At 41.7% G+C, this 20,339-nt stretch overlaps 1 protein-coding gene across 5 annotated transcripts in view; it reads left to right on the plus strand.

Annotated features, from left to right (window-relative positions):
- Nucleotides 1–547: 547 nt before the first annotated feature.
- The window catches only part of ENO4 (enolase 4), a 33,009-nt gene continuing 13,217 nt past the window's right edge, over nt 548–20,339 (plus strand). The window contains exons 1-6 of one of the 5 annotated variants that reach the window (XM_081956585.1): nt 548–562; nt 1,121–1,523; nt 13,404–13,532; nt 14,550–14,740; nt 17,571–17,707; nt 19,356–19,525. In XM_081956585.1, coding sequence (XP_081812711.1) covers nt 1,341–1,523; nt 13,404–13,532; nt 14,550–14,740; nt 17,571–17,707; nt 19,356–19,525 — 810 coding nt within the window. In that variant the 5' untranslated portion in view covers nt 548–562; nt 1,121–1,340. Of the gene's footprint in view, nt 563–794; nt 909–1,045; nt 1,524–13,403; nt 13,533–14,549; nt 14,741–17,570; nt 17,708–19,355; nt 19,526–20,339 lie in introns of those variants that run through there. The other 4 variants (XM_081956583.1, XM_081956586.1, XM_081956584.1 and 1 more) reach the window with 4 other exon arrangements.

The following is a 20,339-nucleotide window of genomic DNA, read 5'->3' on the forward strand; positions in this document are numbered from 1 at the left end:
CACAATTTTAATAGATGGAAATGCTGATACCCCTCCCCCCAATGACTGAATAATGATAAGCTGTATTTCAACTAGAATGTTGCTATAAACTTTTGCTCCCTTGATGCTCTTAGCAACATATCCAGAGTTTCAGATTTCAACAATATTCAAACCTCTATTCTATTTTCCAATTAAGTGATAGAAACACTTGATTTATGCAAAATTATGAATCAGAATATTTAGCAATTTTATCACATTTCCAGAATGAAACACATTAATTCAGTGTAAGCTATTTGACTCATGAATCATCTAAACAACTTTTCACTACCCTACAAACATTTTGTAACATTTTCTACAATTGTGTCTCCCAGATTCTTGTCTTCATATTTTTAAGCAGAGTTCTTCCCCATTGAAACTCTAACATTCAATGTTGCTTGCAGAAAAATAAAAAAGTCCCCATCAAGAAAACCAGATTATAAACCATGATCTGGTTTATAAGATGCAAATCCTCACCAAACCTAGTCCTTTCTCTTAGCCATTTTGATTGAAAATGGCCAGTCACATCTAAGGAAAGCAATGCATGGTGAGAAACTGTCCCCAGCAGCAAGGACAGCCTCAATTTCCAACTCAGAATAGAGCTGGAAGGGACCTTGGAGGTCTTCTAGTCCAACCCCATACTCAAGCAGGACCTTTTCAGATAAGTGGTTGTCCAGTCTCTTCTTTAAAAAACCCTCCAGTGATGAAGCACCCACAACCTCTGAAGGCAATCTGTTCCACTGGTTAATTGTTCGCACTGTTAGGAACTTTAACCTGAAATTAAGGAGAAACTTCCTAGCAGTGAGCAGAATGCCTTCAAAAGTTGTGGCTGCTTCCATCACTGAAGATTTTCAAGGAGGGACTGGACGGCCAGTGTGTATCCAAACCAGGTGGTTAGTATATGTGTCATGCCAATCCAGACGTGAATAAACCATGATTATGTTCATTAAGGACAAGCAGGTGGTGTGAAAATAGCTCCCTCTCTATCCGGGCATAAAGGCAGCAGAGACACCCTCCTTGAAGACTAGGAACCACCCAAAGCAGCTGTTGGGGTCCCTTGTGGTGCAGTTATTCTTTCTCCCAGCTACGCTTTATTTTTCTACAGATATCAACGGATCCTATTGCTGTGCAGTGCCGGTCACGTCTCTCCCAAGGTATAAAGCCCATTCCATTCCAACCTAGCTCGCTCTCAGCCACACAGAGGACGCTCAGGCTGAAGCGACGCGGCTGGCTTCGCCGACCGAGGAGAGGATTTCGCGAGACTTTGGAAATCTCGGGGCCAGGCAGGAGAGCGTTCCCGTTTCCTAGCGACGGTCGCGGGGCTCATGGCGCGCCGGGAAGCTTACACGGGGAGGGAACGGCCATCGGAGCCGGATCGACGGTTTTCTATCATGGATCTCAAACACCAGGCTGCGGAGTATTACCGGAGCAACGAAGTGCCGCAGCGCTTGGAGGAAGTGCTTAACACCATGTTCTACCACCGTCCCGGGGATCTCTACGGGTATCTGGTAAGCTAAACTGGACAGCGGCTCGGATCAAACTGCGCAGGCGCACTAAGTGGAGGCACTAGCACTGGCAGAAGGGATGTTTGGAACCGAGCATATACAGGTGGTCCCCTGATTTACAACAGTTCATTTAGTGATTGTTCAAAGTTACAACGGCTCTGAAAACAGTGGCTTCTGACCGTTTTTATGACCATTTCATGACTTATGACCATTGCAGCATCCCCATAGTCATGTGATCAAAATTCAGATGCTTGGTAACTGGTTCATATTTTTGAGGGTTGCAGTGTCCAGGGGTGATGTGATCAGTTTTTGTGACTTTCTGACAAGCAAAGTCAATGGGGAATCCAGATTCACTAAACAAATGCAATGATTCACTTATCTGTGGCAAGAAAAGTCGTAAAATGGGGCAAATTTGCAAACTCGCTTAACACATTTTTTCACTTTGCAACATAAATTTTGGGCTCAATTGTGGTCATAACCCAAGGATTTCAGTGTAACTGAAATCTGTTTCTTAACCTCAGCAACTTTCACAGGTAGGGACTGCAAACTCCCAGAATTCCCCAAGTGGAATACTGCTGGCTGGGAAATTCTGGGAGTTTGAAGTCCACGCCACTTAAATTTGCTGAGGAGAGAAACACTGTGCTAGTGAATTAGCTAATAGCCTGGATTTTATGGGATTCTTAGCGCTACGTGGAAATGAAATAACTGATTGGTTTTGTTAGACTTTTATGATTTAAGGCAAGCTATAGTGGTTTCCACCAAGGTCCTCTGTTCCGGCGGTTTAATCCTATTGGTCGAAGGGTCTGACAGCTCCCTATAAAAGGGCTGCTGTCAGACTCAACCTTCGTTGGATTGTTCTCACTTGTTGTACTTAATAAAGAGCTGTTGTTACCGTTAAGCCTGTGTGTGCCTATCCATTACCCAATCTAACACTGGCGATGAGGATGGGATTGGAAGACAACTAGGCAAACCAAAAAGAGCATAGCAATACAGCAAGTACATCCAGGCCGGAGTTCAGTGCGGCTTCGAGCAGCCATTTTTGAGCGGCAAACTCAAAATGCCCTCAGAACACAAAATGTCCATGCACACCCCACCGACTCTGTATGACCCAGTCACTGAGCACTGGGACTTGTACATGCTACAATTTGACTGCTTCCTCAAGGCAAACGACCTCATGGGCCTTTCTGAAGGCCACAAGAAGAACATGTTCCTCGGATACTGTCGCCGGGAAGTGTTCGAGATGGCAAAAGACCTCTCTGAGCTGACACTGCTAGAATCAGTCGCCTGGTCCTTGCTCCAGCAGATGCTGAGGATCCACTATGCCCCCAAGCTGTCCAAGGCACATTTGCTGGCATGAGTTTAACATCAGGAACCAGAAAGAGGGTGAGTCGATTAACGAGTACGTTGCGGCGCTCCGCAAGGCCGCAATGTACTGTGAATTCCAAGTTCTGGACGAGCTGATTCTGGACCGCATAATTTGCGGCGTGCGAGACGTTAACTTTCAGAGGAGGTTACTCGCTAAATCTAACCTCACTCTACAGATCACCTTTGAAGCCAGGGTGTCCGAATCAGCCATCAAATCTACTGAAACTCTGCAGCACCAAAGCGCTCCACAAGACGCGCGAAAGAGTACATGTGTACACCGCGAGACTGCAGATCCCGAGACCTCAGAAGGCGAGGAAGATGACAGCTGCCACATGCACAGTAGCTGTGCCCAGTCGGTGCGCAAATTCAAACCGTATCTCCCACCTTGCGCTAGCTGCGGAGGAGACCATACCAGATCAGCTTGCCATTTCCGCGATGCAACCTGCCAGCACTGCGAGTGAAAGGGGCACATTGCCAAGGTGTGCCGGAGCGAATTCCTTGCCACTACCTGGCAGCCTAGAAGTGTACCAAACTGCCAACAGAGGCCCAACCAAGGGGCCCCGCAGAAGCCACCACGGCGCTCACAGGGTGACAATAAAGTCACCTACCATACGTCAATCGGCCAAGTCTGCACCAGGTGGCCAAAAAAGCTGAAGGTCACAGTCCTCATTGAGGACTCTCCATGTGAGATGGAGATCGACACCGGGTCATCACTGACCATCATTTTGTGGTCTACCCTAAAGCAGGCTATCCGTAGCCTAAAGAAGCAGCATCTACACATCCCTAACATCCGCCTACTCGATTACCAGGGAAACCGGGTCCTCATCATGGGCCAAGGCACCTTCCAGGTGAAGTTCAAGCAGCTCAGCAGGAAGCTCCCAGTGACAGTGGTCAGTGGCAACCTGCAGAGCGACCTAGGGCTAGATTGGTTCCAAGCCCTGGGCCTAGAGATGACCAGCATCAACGCCTTGAAAGACAACGGTGCTGAAGCCATCTTTAAGGAGTTCGAGGATGTCTTTGGCACCGTTCTGGGTAAGTATGTGGGGACTCCAATTTCCTTTAGTTTGGACCCCAACATTGCCCCAATAAGGCTAAAACCAAGGAGAGTATCTTGAATCCTAGAGCTGGTCGATCATGCACGCTGGAAGACCCTATAGTGACACCTGTCAAATCTGATTGGTCTGTCTGCATCTGCACGGACTACAAGTGCACAATAATTAAAGCACTACAACAAAGCGTCTACCCTGTACCCATTGTACAGCACCTCCTTCATTCATTAGGCCCCGGAAAATTTTCCGCAAAATTGGACATGGTGCAGGCATACCAACAATTGCCTGTAGATGGTGCTAAGGCAGATGCCCAAACCATTGTGACACAGGGTGCATTCAAATGTCACCGCCTGCAATTTGGCGTTAGTATCGCCCCTGGACTGTTCCAAAGCATCATGGAACGACTTTTGCAGGGGATTCCAGGAGTTGTCCCCTATTTCGATGACATCTTGGTATCGGCTGCAAATGAGGCGCAACTTTTCAAACTGTGTACAAACAGTTTTGGCTCAAATTAGAGACAAAGGCCTCTGTCTCAAAAAGAGAAATGCCAAATTAACGTGTCAAGGGTTGAATTCTTAGGGTACCTAATCGATGGCTCTGGGATTCACCTAACCACACAAAAAATTAAAGCAATTCAGGACATCCCCACATCTTGCAATCAAATCGAGCTGCAGGCATTCCTCGGGCTCCTTAATTTCTACAGCGTCTTTCTTAAACAGAAAGCCACCATTGCTGATCCCTTACACCAGTGATGGCGAACCTATGGCACGCGTGCCACAAGTGGCACGTGGAGCCATTTGTCAGGGCACGCGAGGCGCTGGCCTGTCAGCTGCCCAGCTGAGTTCACCTTTTTAAAAGCTATTTTTCGCCTTCCCCAGGCTCCAGAGGCTTTATAGGAGCCTGGGGAGGGTGAAAAGAGCCTCCCCCCCCCGGAGGCTTCAGGGACCGTCTGGAGGCTTCCCTGACGCCTTCGGAGCACTTAAAGCCACCCTCCGAGCAAACCGGAAGTGACTTCCGGGTTGCTCAGAGGGTCGTTTTAAGTGCTCCGAAGGCTTCAGGGACCGTCCGGAGGCTTCCCTGACGCCTTCGGAGCGCTTAAAACCACCCTCTGAGCAAACCAGAAGTGACTTCCGGGTTGCTCGGAGGGTCGTTTTAAGTGCTCCGAAGGCTTCAGGGACCGTCCAGAGGCTTTCCTGACGCCTTCGGAGCGCTTAAAACGACCCTCCGAGCAAACCGGAAGTGACTTCCGGGTTGCTTGGAGGTTTGTTTTAAGTGCTCCGAAGGCTTCAGGGACCGTCCGGAGGCTTCCCTGAAGCCTTCGGAACGCTTAAAACGACCCTCCGAGCAACCCGGAAGTCACTTCCGGTTTGCTTGGAGGGTGGTTTTAAGCGTTCCGAAGGCCTCCCTGACGCCTTCGGATTGCTTAAAATGACCCTCCGAGCAACCCGGAAGTCACTTCCGGTTTGCTCGGAGGGTGGTTTTAAGCGCTCTGAAGGCTTCAGGGAAGCCTCCGGACGGTCCCTGAAGCCCCTGGAGGGCCTCCGGGAGGGCGGGGGAGGCTCTTTTTGCCCTCCCCAGGCTCCTATAAAGCCTCTGGAGCCTGGGGAGGGCAAAAAAGCATGTAAAAATGGGGGGGGGTGTTGTGCGTGCATGCGCACTGGAGGATCGTGCATTGCATTATGGATGTGGCACGCCCGCACACGACCCCCCGCGCTCCCCTCACTTGTGGCACGCGAGCCAAAAAAGGTTCACCATCGCTGCCTTACACCGTCTCCTGGCTAAGAACGCGAAGTGGTCCTGGGCCAGAGCCGAGGCTGCCGCATTTGCCGTGGTACCAGAAAGGAGTTGATGGACTCCTTTCTGGTACAATACAGCCACACCCTGCTGTTGGTGCTGACCTGCGACGCTTCCCCGTTTGGCTTCGGCGCCGTCCTCAGCCACTGCATGGCCAATGGTACCGAGGCCCCTATTGCCTTTTACTCCAGGACCTTGTCTGAGCGGAACTACAGCCAGCTGGACCATGAGGCTTTGGCTGCAGTGGCTGGAATAAAAAGATTCCATGAGTATCTATATGGCCGTGACTTCGAACTGATTATGGACCACAAGCCATTGTTGGGCTTACTGGCTGGGGACCGACCTACCCCAGTGTCATTATCACCTCAAATGACCAGATGGACCATATTCCTAGCTGCTTACTCCTACCATCTCATCCACCGACCAGGCTCCACCTCCACTTTGGGGCATGCTGACGCTCTAAGCCGCTGCCCGCTGCCTGAACTTCTCGCTGATCCTACCCCCGAGACACCAGTCCTCCTCATTGACTGCCTTGAGACTGGGCCTGTCTCATCCAGTGACGTTACCCGTCACCCTGCAAAGGACTCCACCATCAAACAAATTTTGAACTGGGTGTGGAGGGGGCGGCCCAAGGCGCCTTTGGGGCTGATTTCAAAATGTATTTTGCCAAACACGATGAGTTATCGGTTGTAAATGGCTGTTTACTGTGGGGGGACCAGGTCGTTATTCCACCCAAACTACGCATTGCAGAATTAGAGGCTTTACCCATAGGGCATCCTGGAATTGTTAGGATAAAGTCTTTGGCCAAGAGTTACATGTGGTGGCCTAACATGGACAGGGAGATCGAAGAATGGGTGACTACCTGCACACCGTGCCAGGAGTCCAGACCAGCTCCCCCACAGGTGCCCGCTAAGGAGTGGGATCGACCTCAAGCACCATGGTCTAGGGTGCACATTGACTTTGCTGGCCCACTTCATGGCCAGACATTTCTCGTAGTTATGGACGCCTACTCGAAATGGTTAGAGGTAGTCCTGATGACCTCCACTACGGCAGAAGCGGTCATCAAAGTGCTGTGGAGACTTTTCTCCATGCATGGCCTGCCCGATGTCTTGGTCTCTGACAATGGGCCCCAATTCATGGCCATGCAATTTGAGACCTTCCTATCAGCTGAGGGAATCAGGCATGCCCTGATCGCGCCATTCCATCTGGCCTCCAATGGTCAGGCAGAGAGAATGGTGAGATCTGCAAAAGAGGCCCTCTCTATGATGGGCCCGGGAGATTGGCAAACACGGGTTGACCACTTTTGCTAATTCAGCACATCATACCCAATGCCACTACAGGGAGAAGCCCCTCCGAGCTTCTCATGGGTCGTCGGCTAAGGTCCCACTTAGACTGGCTGCACCCCAATTATTCTGCCTCATCGCCCCCAGACTCCACAAGCAAGATTTGGACATTTAGCATAGGGGATTCGGTATATGCCCACAACTAAGCTGGGGGAACTCTGTGGATTCCTGCCACAGTGATAGGCATCACCGGCCCTCGCTCCTACCTCTTAGAGGTCGAGGATGGTCAGAATTGGAGAAGGCACATTGACCAACTCCGTGGCCACCTCTCCAACTCCACTTTTAGACAACTAGAGGTAACTCCTGCACGAGTTAGCCAAAGCCCTACCCAAACGGAGCAAACACTCACTCCTTCCACGGCCAGCTCAAGCCCGAGGGTACCGGGGAACTTATCTGGTTATGTTGCAGGCCTGCAGCGAGCTCCGAGCGAACCAGCTCTAGAAGCTCCAGCCGCGGCCTGTGAAAGGTTCCAGGAGCTTCCACCAAGTGGAGCTGTGGATTAAACAGGTCTGTCCGACCTGTCCAAGGAAACCCCTCCTACTGAACTGCGCAGGTCTGGCACAGCTACCCAAAAGCCCGCCTACCTGCGTGACTACGTAACAAGTAGGATTATTCCATCCAAGAGGGGAGGGGTGTTAGATACTTGTTCTAACTATAGTGGTTTCCACCAAGGTACTCTGTCCCGGCGGGAACAGAGGTTTAATCCTATTGGTTGAAGGGTCTGACAGCTCCCTATAAAAGGGCTGCTGCTCAACCTTCGCTGGATTGTTCTCACTTATTTTACTTAATAAAGAGCTGTTGTTACCCTTAAGCCTGTGTGTGCCTATCCATTACCCAATCTAAGAGATATTTTTTATTTATACATATTAATTATGTTATCTATTTTACATGCATTCCAAGACAATTCCTGTTTACTCAGGACTAAGGCAAGCCAAAAAGGTGGCAACACATAATACATTTATTATAATGTAAGCTCAAATGTAATAGAGAGTCAAGTAGAGAGTCATCTTGATGTTCTCTATTTGAAGGCAGCCTAAACTATAACAAATGTGAAGTCTTTAGCTTTCTTAATCTGGTGCCCTCTTTATGTCTTTGAACTGCTGTAGAAGACATAATAGTTTTGTTGCAATAGATAATGACTTATCTATAAATTGATTCTAGAAAGTAAATACAATTGCTAATTTAAGAAGACTGGCATGAAGTATTTGTTAACAATAGCACATCTTTGAGTTCAGAGATAGAAAAACTGATAGGTTACCATAGATGGTCTTTGCAGAAGCATACTAGAATATAAATCAAGTTAATGATAACTTTAAAAATACAACATTCAGTTCTAAAAATATTGTGCCATCCATAACATGCTGGGTTTATTTCAAAATGACATATATATTGTGATTTCATAATGCAAATGCCACTGTTGCATAGTATTCCAACATCTGACATGATAAGCAACTTGTGATATTTGCATCATTATATGAATTTTGTCACTTCACACACCCACCCCATTTCCCCAGGAATGCCTATACACAACAGCTTTAATTATACTGAGTTCCTATTTTTTTAAATAAAACCTTAATTAAGCAGTTACTTGATAGTTTTGGAGTTGTAGAGTTTGGGAACTAGTTCCGTATCTTTTCAGTTTTCTTTAAAACATATATAATTTTAATACTTTTATTTAAAGAATTTTCAGAATTCTGGCAATGAACAGTATTCTACCTTTAAAAAAAAATCAATGTAGATTGCGAATGAAGGTCAATCTAGTTTTTTCAGCATTGCCATCCTCATTCTAGGTCTTCAAACTTGGGATGGGGTGAGGATTACATCTTTTGTTTTGTGTTACAGTTTACCTCCTGTAAACTTTCTTTTTTTACTGTAGCATCTTCTTTCACTGTAGTATAATAAGGTAGGATTATACATTGAACATCTTCATTCTTATTGCAAGAAAAAAAAATCTGTCAACTGTTCCTCTCTTATCTTTCCAAGCTAAGATATGAATTCTTTTTTTTTGTACACCTAATCTATTATCCTTCATTCTCTCTCTCTTTTCCTATGTGTATCTGCATGTATTCTCCCACAGTAATCAATATTGTTAAATTGAGAAAGGAAACCCATACCAGAATAAACTGCTGCTCTATGTGCATCATCAAGGAAGAAATATATTAGAATCATCTTTTATATAGTAATAAACAAATTTTGGATGGGTAACAAGCATCAAAGCAAATAGCAAGTATTCCCTCTAGACATCTAGATATTTTTCAATGGCTGCTCTTACTTGAGCATATTTATCTACATGCTGGAGAATGCTGCTTTGTTTCTGCATCTCACCAATGAAAACAAAATTATGATTGACATACCACAATTGTATACCAAAGAGCACTTTTCTACCAATTTACACATTACTCAAGACTCTTTTATTATATTATGATGTCTTCTACTAATTGAAAACTAGAGAGGATACAGCCACAGGGTAAAGACTGCTTTGCAAACCATGCTATGAAGATTGCCTGATCCTACCATTGCTGTATTTCAGTCTAATAATGCTGAACCTCAAGGTAACCAAATGTTCTGCTATCTTGTTTTCTCTGATCTTTTTTTTAAAGAAACTTGTTCTCCAGAACTGAAAAGAGGAAAATGTATCTATGGTAGCATATGTCACAAGAGCCACCAGATCACCTGGACTTCCGTGTAGGTCACCTCAACACTCCCATTTATTTCCTTTCTTTCCAACATCAAAAGAAGCAGAACCAGGAAGCTAACTCATTGATGATCATGGTAAAACAATACTAATCTTACATATCTTCATCCAAGATTGCGGTTCTCTTCCAGACGCTGGACTTCCAATCCAAATGGTACCGTATGGTCTTTTTAGGAAGCTTTCTGGAGCCATACAGTTATATAAAACACTACCATGATAAGCTGTGCCTTGACATCTCTCAGGTAGTTTGTATCATCCAGGCACATCTTTTGAGTTTTTCCACGGCATCCAAAAAGAAGGATTAAGAAGTAAAAAAAAATCTCAGGTGTAAGTACCCTAAGTGAACAAGCGTTTTTTTCCAATTCTGAGACACTTTTCTGAAAAGAGTTAGAGCTCATTCTTAAGTCTAGTGAAAAAGAACTGGCAATTACTATAGTGATGTTGAAATTAAAAAAAAAGAGAAATCAATAGAAGGAAAAGAGCCATTAGGTCCAAAAGAATTGAAGGTAAAGAAACAGCTAAAGAAACACCAATTGGAAAGAAAAAGGACGGGAATAAAAAAGAGCAAGAAAAAGAAACCATATCCTAAAGAAAATATTGGCAGTTAAAATCTGAATCCAGTGTGTAATCTGCTGGGTGCGCAGAGCAGCCTGGTTTCCTATATCATTAAACAGTTTGGGAGAAAAGAAAACAAAAGAGTAACAATTTGGCAGCTCTCGGGTGACATTAGGAGGCAATCACCATTAAAACAAATGATTTGTCTGCTATCTTAAACAAAGCGAAAGTAAATCCTTTCTCCAGACCTCCCTTCTTTCAGCTCTGCATATCTCCACATTCCTTTCTCCTCTACCCCCTGTGCCTGCCGGGTACTTCAGCTTCTCTTCCACCACAGTCCTGCACCAACCGTGGCTGGCCTCTCCTTCTGTTTTCTTCAACCCAAGCAACATTGCCAGACCACCTCCTTGTATTACAAAGCACCTTTCTCTTCAATAATGACTTATTTTGTAATAACTTCTTGATAGGCAAAGACTGCTCTGTCACCAGTATATCCCTGCCCTCAGACTTGGGCACTATGTTCTATCTTCAGTGGTGGGATGGCTTAGAGCAGGACAGAAGACAGAATGGCAGGAAAATAGATGTGGGAGGCCCAAACTGGTAAGGATTGTGGTGATTTGGATTTGAACTCTTGATTGTAGAACTTCTGTCTCAGTGGCTGGAGATGAGTTTACAAATTAGCTTTTTGGAGGGTAGGGTTAGAAATGGGGGGGGCACTGCTTTAAAGTGATTCTGCTTCCTCCATGGCTAGTTCTAGTTGATAATGGGGGGGGGGTCCACTCAGGCATCTTTTTTTCAGGGAGTCTCAGGTCTCTGGTTTTCCCCTTGTTCCTTCTCTTATTTAACAACTACAGGAGGCCATTGGATAAGGCTATTTGATATTATGAGTGGAGTATCATCAACATGTTATAAATCTCCACCCCTGTTCCAGGAAGGTGATGCTGTTTGGGTGCATATCCAGTGTCCGGAGCCTGGATGGGGAGCAAAATGCTTTGACTGGATCAAAGGCATCTTTTTAGTGTTTGTGCCTTCCAGTCAAAGGTGATTGTGGCAACTGTTTGGACAAGACCTTGCATTTTTCTTGGCAAGATTTTGGAAGTAGTTTGCCATTGCCTGCTTTCTAGGACTGACAGAGTGACTGGCCTAAGATCACACATGGGACTAGTTTCCTGGTTCCTAGCCTGGTGCCTTAACCACTTCACCAAACAGATTTCTCACAAGTTGAATGGGTTTGGATTTCCCACTCTAGTGGGATATGGGCTTTGGTGTCTTGTCATCCTTGATACTCAGTGGGATAATACGCCATCAGAGTGAGTTGGTGCGTAACTTGGGGGTCCTCCTGGGTTCACAACTCCCAGTAAAGCAGGAGATAGCAGCTGTGGCTGGAGGAGGGCTCCTCTGTTCAAGTTGTGACCTTTCCTAGACTGGGAGACCTTGCTCGCTGACACTCACATTTTAGCTATCATTTAGTTGGATTAATGCAGTGTGATCTACATTGGTCTGTCTTTGAAAATGATCTGCTCCAGTTTGTCCAACATGCAGCAGCTTGTTCTGGGTTCTTCATATTTTGCTTTTACTACACGGCTGATGTATGAGTTGCATTAGTTTCCAGTTGTCTGGATACAGTTCAAAGTGCTGGCTATTACCTTTAAAATTCTAAATTGCATGGGTCAAGGTCACTTGCAGGATCACCTTTGATTGAGGGCAGTGGTGGGTTCCTCCCGGATCGCACCGGATCGCGCGCGCTCCCTTTCAGCGCTCCACCTGGCTTGCGCGCTCCCTTTCAGTGCTCCACCTGGCTTGCGCGCTCCCTTTCAGTGCTCCACCTGGCTTGCGCGCTCCCTTCCGGCGCTGAAACCGGAAGTACAGTTTTGCCCGGCCCTGGCGAAGCAACGACGCCTGCCTGCGCTCCACCAGCTCGGCTGGGAACGGAGATGTTTCCTCAGCGGAGCGGAGCGCCTGAAAAGTCTTTTTCAGGCGCTCCGCTCCGCTGAGGAAACATCTCCGTTCCCAGCCGAGCTGGTGGAGCGCAGGCAGGCGTCGTTGCTTCGCCAGGGGCGGGGCAAGACTGTACTTCCGGTTTCAGCGCCGGAAGGGAGCGCGCAAGCCAGGTGGAGCGCTGAAAGGGAGCGCGCAAGCCAGGTGGAGCGCTGAAAGGGAGCGCGCGCGATCCGGTGCGATCCAGCAGGAACCCACCACTGATTGAGGGTATCTATTTGTCCTAACAAGTTCCATACCTTAAATGTTGCCATCTGGTAGGATCTCAGATACATGCCTTTTCTCTGGCTGCACCTGAAAGATGTTCAGAATATGATGCTATGATTGTTCATCACAAGGAATCAGTTTGAAGGAATTAGCAGGTAGAAACAAGATTACGCATACTAACCAACAGAAACTCAGCTTGAGTAATACAATACAATACAATACAATAGTTGGAAGGGACCTTGGAGGTCTTCTAGTCCAACCCCCTGCCTAGGCAGGAAACCCTATACCGTTTCAGACAAATAGCTATCCAACATCTTCTTAAAGACTTCCAGTGTTGGGGCATTCACAACTTCTGGAGGCAAGCTGTTCCACTGATTAATTGTTCTAACTGTCAGGAAATTTCTCCTCAGTTCTAAGTTGCTTCACTCCTTGATTAGTTTCCACCCATTGCTTCTTGTTCTACCCTCAGGTGCCTTGGAGAATAGTTTGACTCCCTCTTCTTTGTGGCAACCCCTGAGATATTGGAACAATGCTATCATGTCTCCCCTAGTCCTTCTTTCTCTTAAGCTAAACATACCCAGTTCCTGCAACCGTTCTTCATATGTTTTAGTCTCCAATATTAGAGTATATTAGATAGACTGAACTTCACAGCAGAATCTGCCACATACTGACTGAAAAGAATCCAGATAATCTGCTTCAACTAGGGTTGAAGCAGATCATACACCATTCAAGATTTTTTTCTTCCCAGTCTATGGCTACAAGAATTAGTAACTAAATGAACCACCTAATAAATTTAAAGTACAAAATAAATCGCAATTGTATCTTTGAAAGCCTTTGAATCTAATTGCACTAATTGCACTAATTACTGGTCTTCTAGGCAAACTTCTTCTCTGAATTATCTAAACCTCCAGTGATATGCAAATTAGTTGCTAAAAGTGTGCTGGATGGAACTGGTCGACCAACATTAGAAGTTGAAGTCTTTTGCCGAGTTAGAGACTGTGATAAGGTATGAATTGTGTTGCAGTTAATTCTCTATTTGTTTCTACAATTTCAAGGGTGACCAACTCCACCAGAACTCTATGCAGCTTGTAATTAAATCATTAAAATGAAAAAATGTGAAAGAAAAGCAATACAACTGACTGGAAGACAGAATCAAAAAGTAAAGGGGCTCAGACACAATCTTAACCTAAGTCATTCATTATAATGAAAACTTCTGACCTAGCTTGATTATCAGTTGGATGAGGAAACAATATAGCAGGTCAGACTATTACCTTCCTGTTCAGTATGATCCTGATCTTACTTCCATCTTCTACCACCTCTGTATGATTGTTATTTTTTTTTTAATGCAGTTTAAATACATTCCTGTCGTGTGTGATTTCTGTACCTAAAGTTTTGATTTCCTGTAGTTCGATTAATTTAGGGCCAAGTTGAAATTTTATTCTCTCATTTTACAACTGGGAAAATGTCCTTTTATGTTATTTTATAACGCCATCTAATATGATGGGGCAATTACAAAAATTAGTCAAGTTTTCAAATTTTCATTTGAAAACATATTTCATTCATTACATATGCATTACATAGTTCATTACACTGAATATTTATATCATTTAGTTAGAAGGATTAAGATTACTCTCTTTAATTTTTCTTTCACTTCTTGAAAAGTTTTCATTAAGTTTTGTTCAAGATATGTATTAGGGGAACATTATAAAATATATTCTCAAAGTATTGATGCATCAAAATTTCACATAAAAACTGTTTGCGTTAAAAAGAACTACATTAAACCTATATAGAATACGTACAAGTGAAATAAAAAGCTTTGAATAAAATTGTACTGAACAATTAGAATCTATGGATTACCTTGGATAAATACTTGAAGTGGGATAAGTTTATGATATTTGTTAGTGGAAGTGTTAGGGGAAAAACCATACATCAATTAAAAAAAGCTTTTAGTAGAAAGTAATTTCAATGTCATGTTTTCTGTGTGAAATTCTAGTAATAAACATCTTTAAATATTGTTGCACAGATTATTTGTTCCAGCATGATCTCATGTCATGCTGAAATTCTTGAAAGTGCTTCAGCAGAAGCAATTGATGCAGATGAAAAGGAAAGATACGAATCTTTGAATACGGCAATTGAATGGATAAATGAATCACTGAATGAAATGCTCAGAGGCCTTCAACCTAGTGACCAACAAAGAATTGATGAGTTATTAGGGTAAGTGCCTCATCTTTATTTTGTTTGCTAGGAAGTTTTTTTTTAAATTTTTTAAAAAAATTCCATTATGTTGTAATTCAGCATTTGCACACAATACACTTGCAAACTAGAAGCAGTATTCTTTAATACTTATTTGGGCATTTTGTTACATAAATCAGTTGTCCAAATCCTGCTATCATAAGTGCTCGTTATCTAAAAAGTTCCATCTATTAATAGCAATACTGAATGAATAAAATAATAGGTACCAAGAAGAAGGAGGGAGGATGGTAGCAATATGAGTGACTAGATTTCAGGGGCTGTAATAATGCAAGAGAATACAAATCAATGTTCTCCATGGATTTGGGAATATAGCTCCCATTATCTGTCACTGGACTTGCTAATGGGGCCCCATGAGACATATAAATCAAAACAGTCAGTCTCTATCTGTATAAATTTTATTTTAAAATTACATAAATAAATGATAAATATGAAAATATGTAATGAAAAGTTAGAAAGAAATGAAAAAGTTAACAGGAAAGTGTAAAAAATTACTTAAGTAGAAAAAGAAAAGAAAATTGAACACACAACTTTCAATCTTCTCTACAGTAATTATAAACAAACTTGTTATCCATCCTTTCTCTTTCATTACAAGGTTCTATCCCTTCTATGCCATGCAGTTTGCTGAGTCAGCAAAAAAGCCAACACAGTCCTAGGCTGATTAACAGAGGGATAGAACCAAGATCACGTGAAGTGTTAATACCATGTTGTGATGCCTTGCTAAGACTACACTTGGAATATTGCATCCAGTTTTGATCGCCATGATATAAAAAAGATGTTGAGACTCTTTAGAAAGAGTGCAGAGAAGTGCAACAAAGATGATTAGGGACTGAAAGCTAAAAGATGTGAAGAATGGTTGCAGGAATTGGGTATGTCTAGTTTAATTCAAAGAAGGTCTAGGGCTAACATGATAGCCGTGTTCCAATATTTGTGGGGCTGCCACAAAGAAGAAGGTGTCAACCTATTCTCCAAAGCACCTGAAGGCAGGACAAGAAGTACATAGTAATTTTTAAAATCTACATTATTCTTTATTATACCACAAAAAGCCAAAAACAGACTCTACCTAGTTGTTTCCTTCTCCAATTAATATTTTAAAAATGAATATAGTATGGAATCCTATATATTTACTATTCACAAACTGATTATAAAAACACATTCAGGCACAAATTCAGTTGCAGATAATTAAAAATATATAATTATTCCTTTTTATATAGGAATTGAGATAAGATTGCTATAGTTTTGTACTGGTTAATAGACAATGCGGCAATAAAGGTTACACTTATTGTTTTAGACTGTTCACAATATATTTAATTAATAGACTGATCATAATTTTTTTTCTGCATTTTATAGTACTACTGTAAGATTGATGTAAGACACATATAGGTGACTAAACAATACAGCTTCCTGGAATGTAAATTGATCCAAGTAGTATTTATTTGATTTGTATCTATTGTTGCATATCTTTTCTTTAACTTTACAATTTATTTGTATGTGTAATACTAAGCTCAGCTTCCTTTCCATTTCAAATTTAAAGAGACCAAAACTTTAATCACAGGTTTCCTTACAATAAATAAACTGGCTAAAATCAACATCAAAGATGTAGATTTGAGGAATTGTTCAATTACTAATTATCTTTAAATCAGTTCTAAATGCTGAATTAACTAAATACCTTCTTTGAATGATTTCTACCCTATATGTTCTTCCTCTTCCAAGGGGACAGTTGTGCCAGTGAAGAACCAGCTGAAGGAATCTCTGAAGTGGCACAGAACAATAATGTTTCCCCTTTAATCATGTGGAGGATAGATTGGGGTAGTTGGCATTGCAGTTGCAGAAATATATTTCTCCCTACACTTTTCCAGTAATAGCACCGAAAGGACATTAATAAGCTACCTTCATTTTACGAAATGTACTTTAATGATATTATATCATTTTCACAACTCTCCTTGAAACTTCCTCAAGGATGCAGTCCAGTGTGTGTTTGCTCAAAATAGAGCAAATGTTCAAGCAGCGTGCACCAGTGAACAAGGAATGTAGGATGTTTTGCCCCTAACATCGGGAAGATACCAGGTACTAATCATTAGAAGGACTACAATTTCAAAAAAAAAAAAGATTTTCAATACTGAAGCCTATGATAATGGATGGTGTACTATGAGTGGTATCTCAAAGCACTGATACCTACCATCCAAATATTAGAGAACTCCAAGAAGAAGAAGGCAACCATATAAGTATGATGGTTTTAAATCATTTTTAGTTCAGAAGGTAAAAAACCATTGTTTGAACAGAGATAAAATAGGAGCAAAATTATGCATTTTGTGCACCCATTCTAGACAATAATCTGGAAGAAATATTTTGGGCCAATTCTCAAGGCCTGTTTGATGTACATAAAGAATGTATGAATTTTGGTTCCTCCAATTGGTGTGTATAATCACAAGGATTAAGAAACATCAGAGTAGGAAAGTTTAAGTTCCAAAAGGTGACAGACATGCAATAAATGTGTACATACAAAGGTGTAAATATTTATAAAGCTAAAAATTGCAATATTTATCATTCACAATACTTCCCCGTTTATTTTATTTTAATTGTTTATTTTAGCATTTTGCAGGACTGCTTGGCCCTAAGGAAAGGGAAGCTTAAAACTAACAACAATATCAAGCAACACACATTCAAATTCAGCTTCAAAATAAATATGGAATATGTTTTTGGGTGCCAGAGCCCTTCCAGCTTATGACACTCTAGATTTTGCATTTGCAAAATCTAAAACAGTGATTAGTCATGCTATTTCCTTTTATCACAGTGATTATTTTACAAGGAAATATGAACAAGACAAAGAAAAAAGGGAACCTGAAAAAGAAAAAGAAAATCAGGAAACGATGCCCCCCGCTTCTCTACTGGCCACTGTACCTCCTGGAAAAAAGAAACCAAACAAAACAGGTTAGAAAATGAAATTAGAATAAATGAAATGGTCTTATACAATCATTCAGTTACTTCTAGTTCTTCATGACCTGCTGGACACTAGTTTTCCCTGGATTGTTCTCTTAGTAACTCAATTTTTTAGTTCTTGAAAACTCCTGCTTGCATCATGAATGATGGTGACTAGCTATCTTGTCTTCTATAGATTTATTTTTTGAGTCCATTTAATTATTCTAAGCATGAGGGCCTTTCCATGATTCCTGCCTTTGCATTTTGTGTCCTCAATATTTAAGATTTAATTTCATTGTTAGTGTTCTCAGTCAGTAATCTGGTTTTACTGTATCTGGTACAATGATTTGTTCTTTCAGTTCAAGGTATTTTCACTGAGGCGTATCATTTAATGCCTTTCATATACATGTGCTTATGTGGGAAAACTGTAGATTTGACAATATTTATCGTTGCTGTCAATGTTATACATATCTGTTCTTTAACATTTTTGGCAGCTTTTCTACCAAGTGGAAGATTTTTTGTTTTATTTCATGACCACAGTCAGCATCCTTGTACATTCCCTGCAAAAGGAAGCAGTTTAGGATCCAGTGGTTCAAAAATTGGCTCTCCCCCGTTTTGTGTTTTGTGTATTTTGATATAGTCTTAATTTACTGCAGATACCAGTGAATACCATATCTGACGATGAAGAAATAATGTTAGTAAATATATATTTTTAAAACTCTTTATAAATCTCTGAGGAAATATTTAGTTTTTAGACTCTTAATAGTCTCGATGAACAAGAAAAGATATTTGAATGTAACAAAAATAGAATTTGGCATTTTATGGAATATTTCACTGATTGTTGAGAATCTATGGAGAATATGTCCTGTTCAGACTTGTTGCTTCATACCATGACAATTCATCTATAATTTTCATTAAATGAGCTTTTTGATCATAAAGAGGATCAATTTGTGATGTGCTTCAAATTAATGTATCAAGTACATCTCAGTGTTCTTGAAAATGTTTATGTTCTACTGCTTAAAGAAGCTGTTAAATGTTTGGATCAAAAGTCAGATTTTCCATAACACTCACATTCATAACTAGTGTCAGATTTTCAAACGATGCAGGCTTTTCTTTAACATTTGAGGACATAAATGTCACAGTGTGAAATGATGGTTGCTATGTTCTGTGCTACAAAATTCAGCTATTGTTAAGGTACCTAAATGGGAGCTACATAATTTTCCAAATGTACCTTGGAGTCTGATTTTTTAAACATAAATATTATTTTGAAAATCTGTATGAAGTTTAAAAAATGAACATGATGAAAAAGTCAATAAAAAGAAAATAACAGAGAACATTTTTGTCTGAGAAATAATATTTCAGCAAAGCGTTTGCAATAGCTACCATTAAAACTTTAAGATGATATAAAAGTAATGTTAGAAGGCTAGATGGATACGTAGGAAAAGTTTAAAATGCACTTAGAATTATATTTCTTCAAATTCCTATTTCTGGATGAAGTGCCTGTGATTCCAGTTAAATTGTAGATTGAGAAACCTGAAGGTTTCTTTCTTCATTTGTTTGACTTTCAAAGCTTTAAGGCGAAAAGTATCATTTTATTTATTGTGGTCTTGATAACATTAAGCAGAAACTGACTACATCCCTTTTCCCCCTGTGTTTTTAGGCAAAAAATTGTCTGTGATAGAAAAGCCAATAGTCCCAGCAGAACTCCCTGAACCTGTACTTATGGGCAGTTTGGCTATAGGATGTACATCACTTGCTATTGCAAAGAGTGCTGCAACTGTTCGTGACTTACCTTTGTACTCATATATTGCTTTGCTGAAACATGATCAGGTACCGATTCAGAATGCTCAGTTGAAATGAGAACAAGAGAGATGGCGGCCATATACACAAAGCCAAGTCTCATGCTATGTATAATGAAAGTATTTAATCAATTGTAGCACCCTAGACAATAAGGCAGATGTGATCAGCTCCAGTTTGCTAATTTTTTTCAGTTTGATGAATGCTACATCTGCATTTATAGTCAGTTGAAACCTTGCTTTTCAAAAAGTAAGTGATGAAGCAGAATTTTCAGTCTACCGTGTTTCACTATAAAAGTAAAACATGGTGGCCTGATCAAAAAGACGATCACTATAAATCATGTATTGTAGGGGATACTTCCCTGTCCCTGTAATGACTTTCTTTATATGAGGTAATAATAATTGAGGTAATTATTACCTCATAATTATTATTACCTCATATAATAATCAAATAAATATCATCTCACATAATTATCTCATATAATAATAATGATTAAATGGGATTTATTGTCATCAGATATGATGATGCCACCAGTTTAGATGGTTAATACAGAAACAGAGCAAATTCATTCTGGATGCTGGTTGTTACCTACAGGCATTGATAGCAGTTGATCTTATTTGAGGTTCAAAAGTTAAATAGCTAGACATGGTTATTATAGGGGGAGTGCCAAAATTGTTGGCAAGTCAAAAAGCAATCTGGGAAGATGGCCTTGGTAAAAACAGGTGATGTGAATGAAAATGAAGTCTTGCTAGCTTTCAAGCTCCCAGAACGAGCCTCTACAATAAATCTTTGGTCCCAGTGACTGACTCAGATTGCAACCTGCCAAATCTATCTGTATTGTTGCCGG

The sequence above is a fragment of the Natrix helvetica genome (genome assembly GCF_964273705.1).
Source record: "Natrix helvetica genome assembly, chromosome: 5".
Classification (NCBI taxonomy): domain Eukaryota; kingdom Metazoa; phylum Chordata; class Lepidosauria; order Squamata; family Natricidae; genus Natrix; species Natrix helvetica.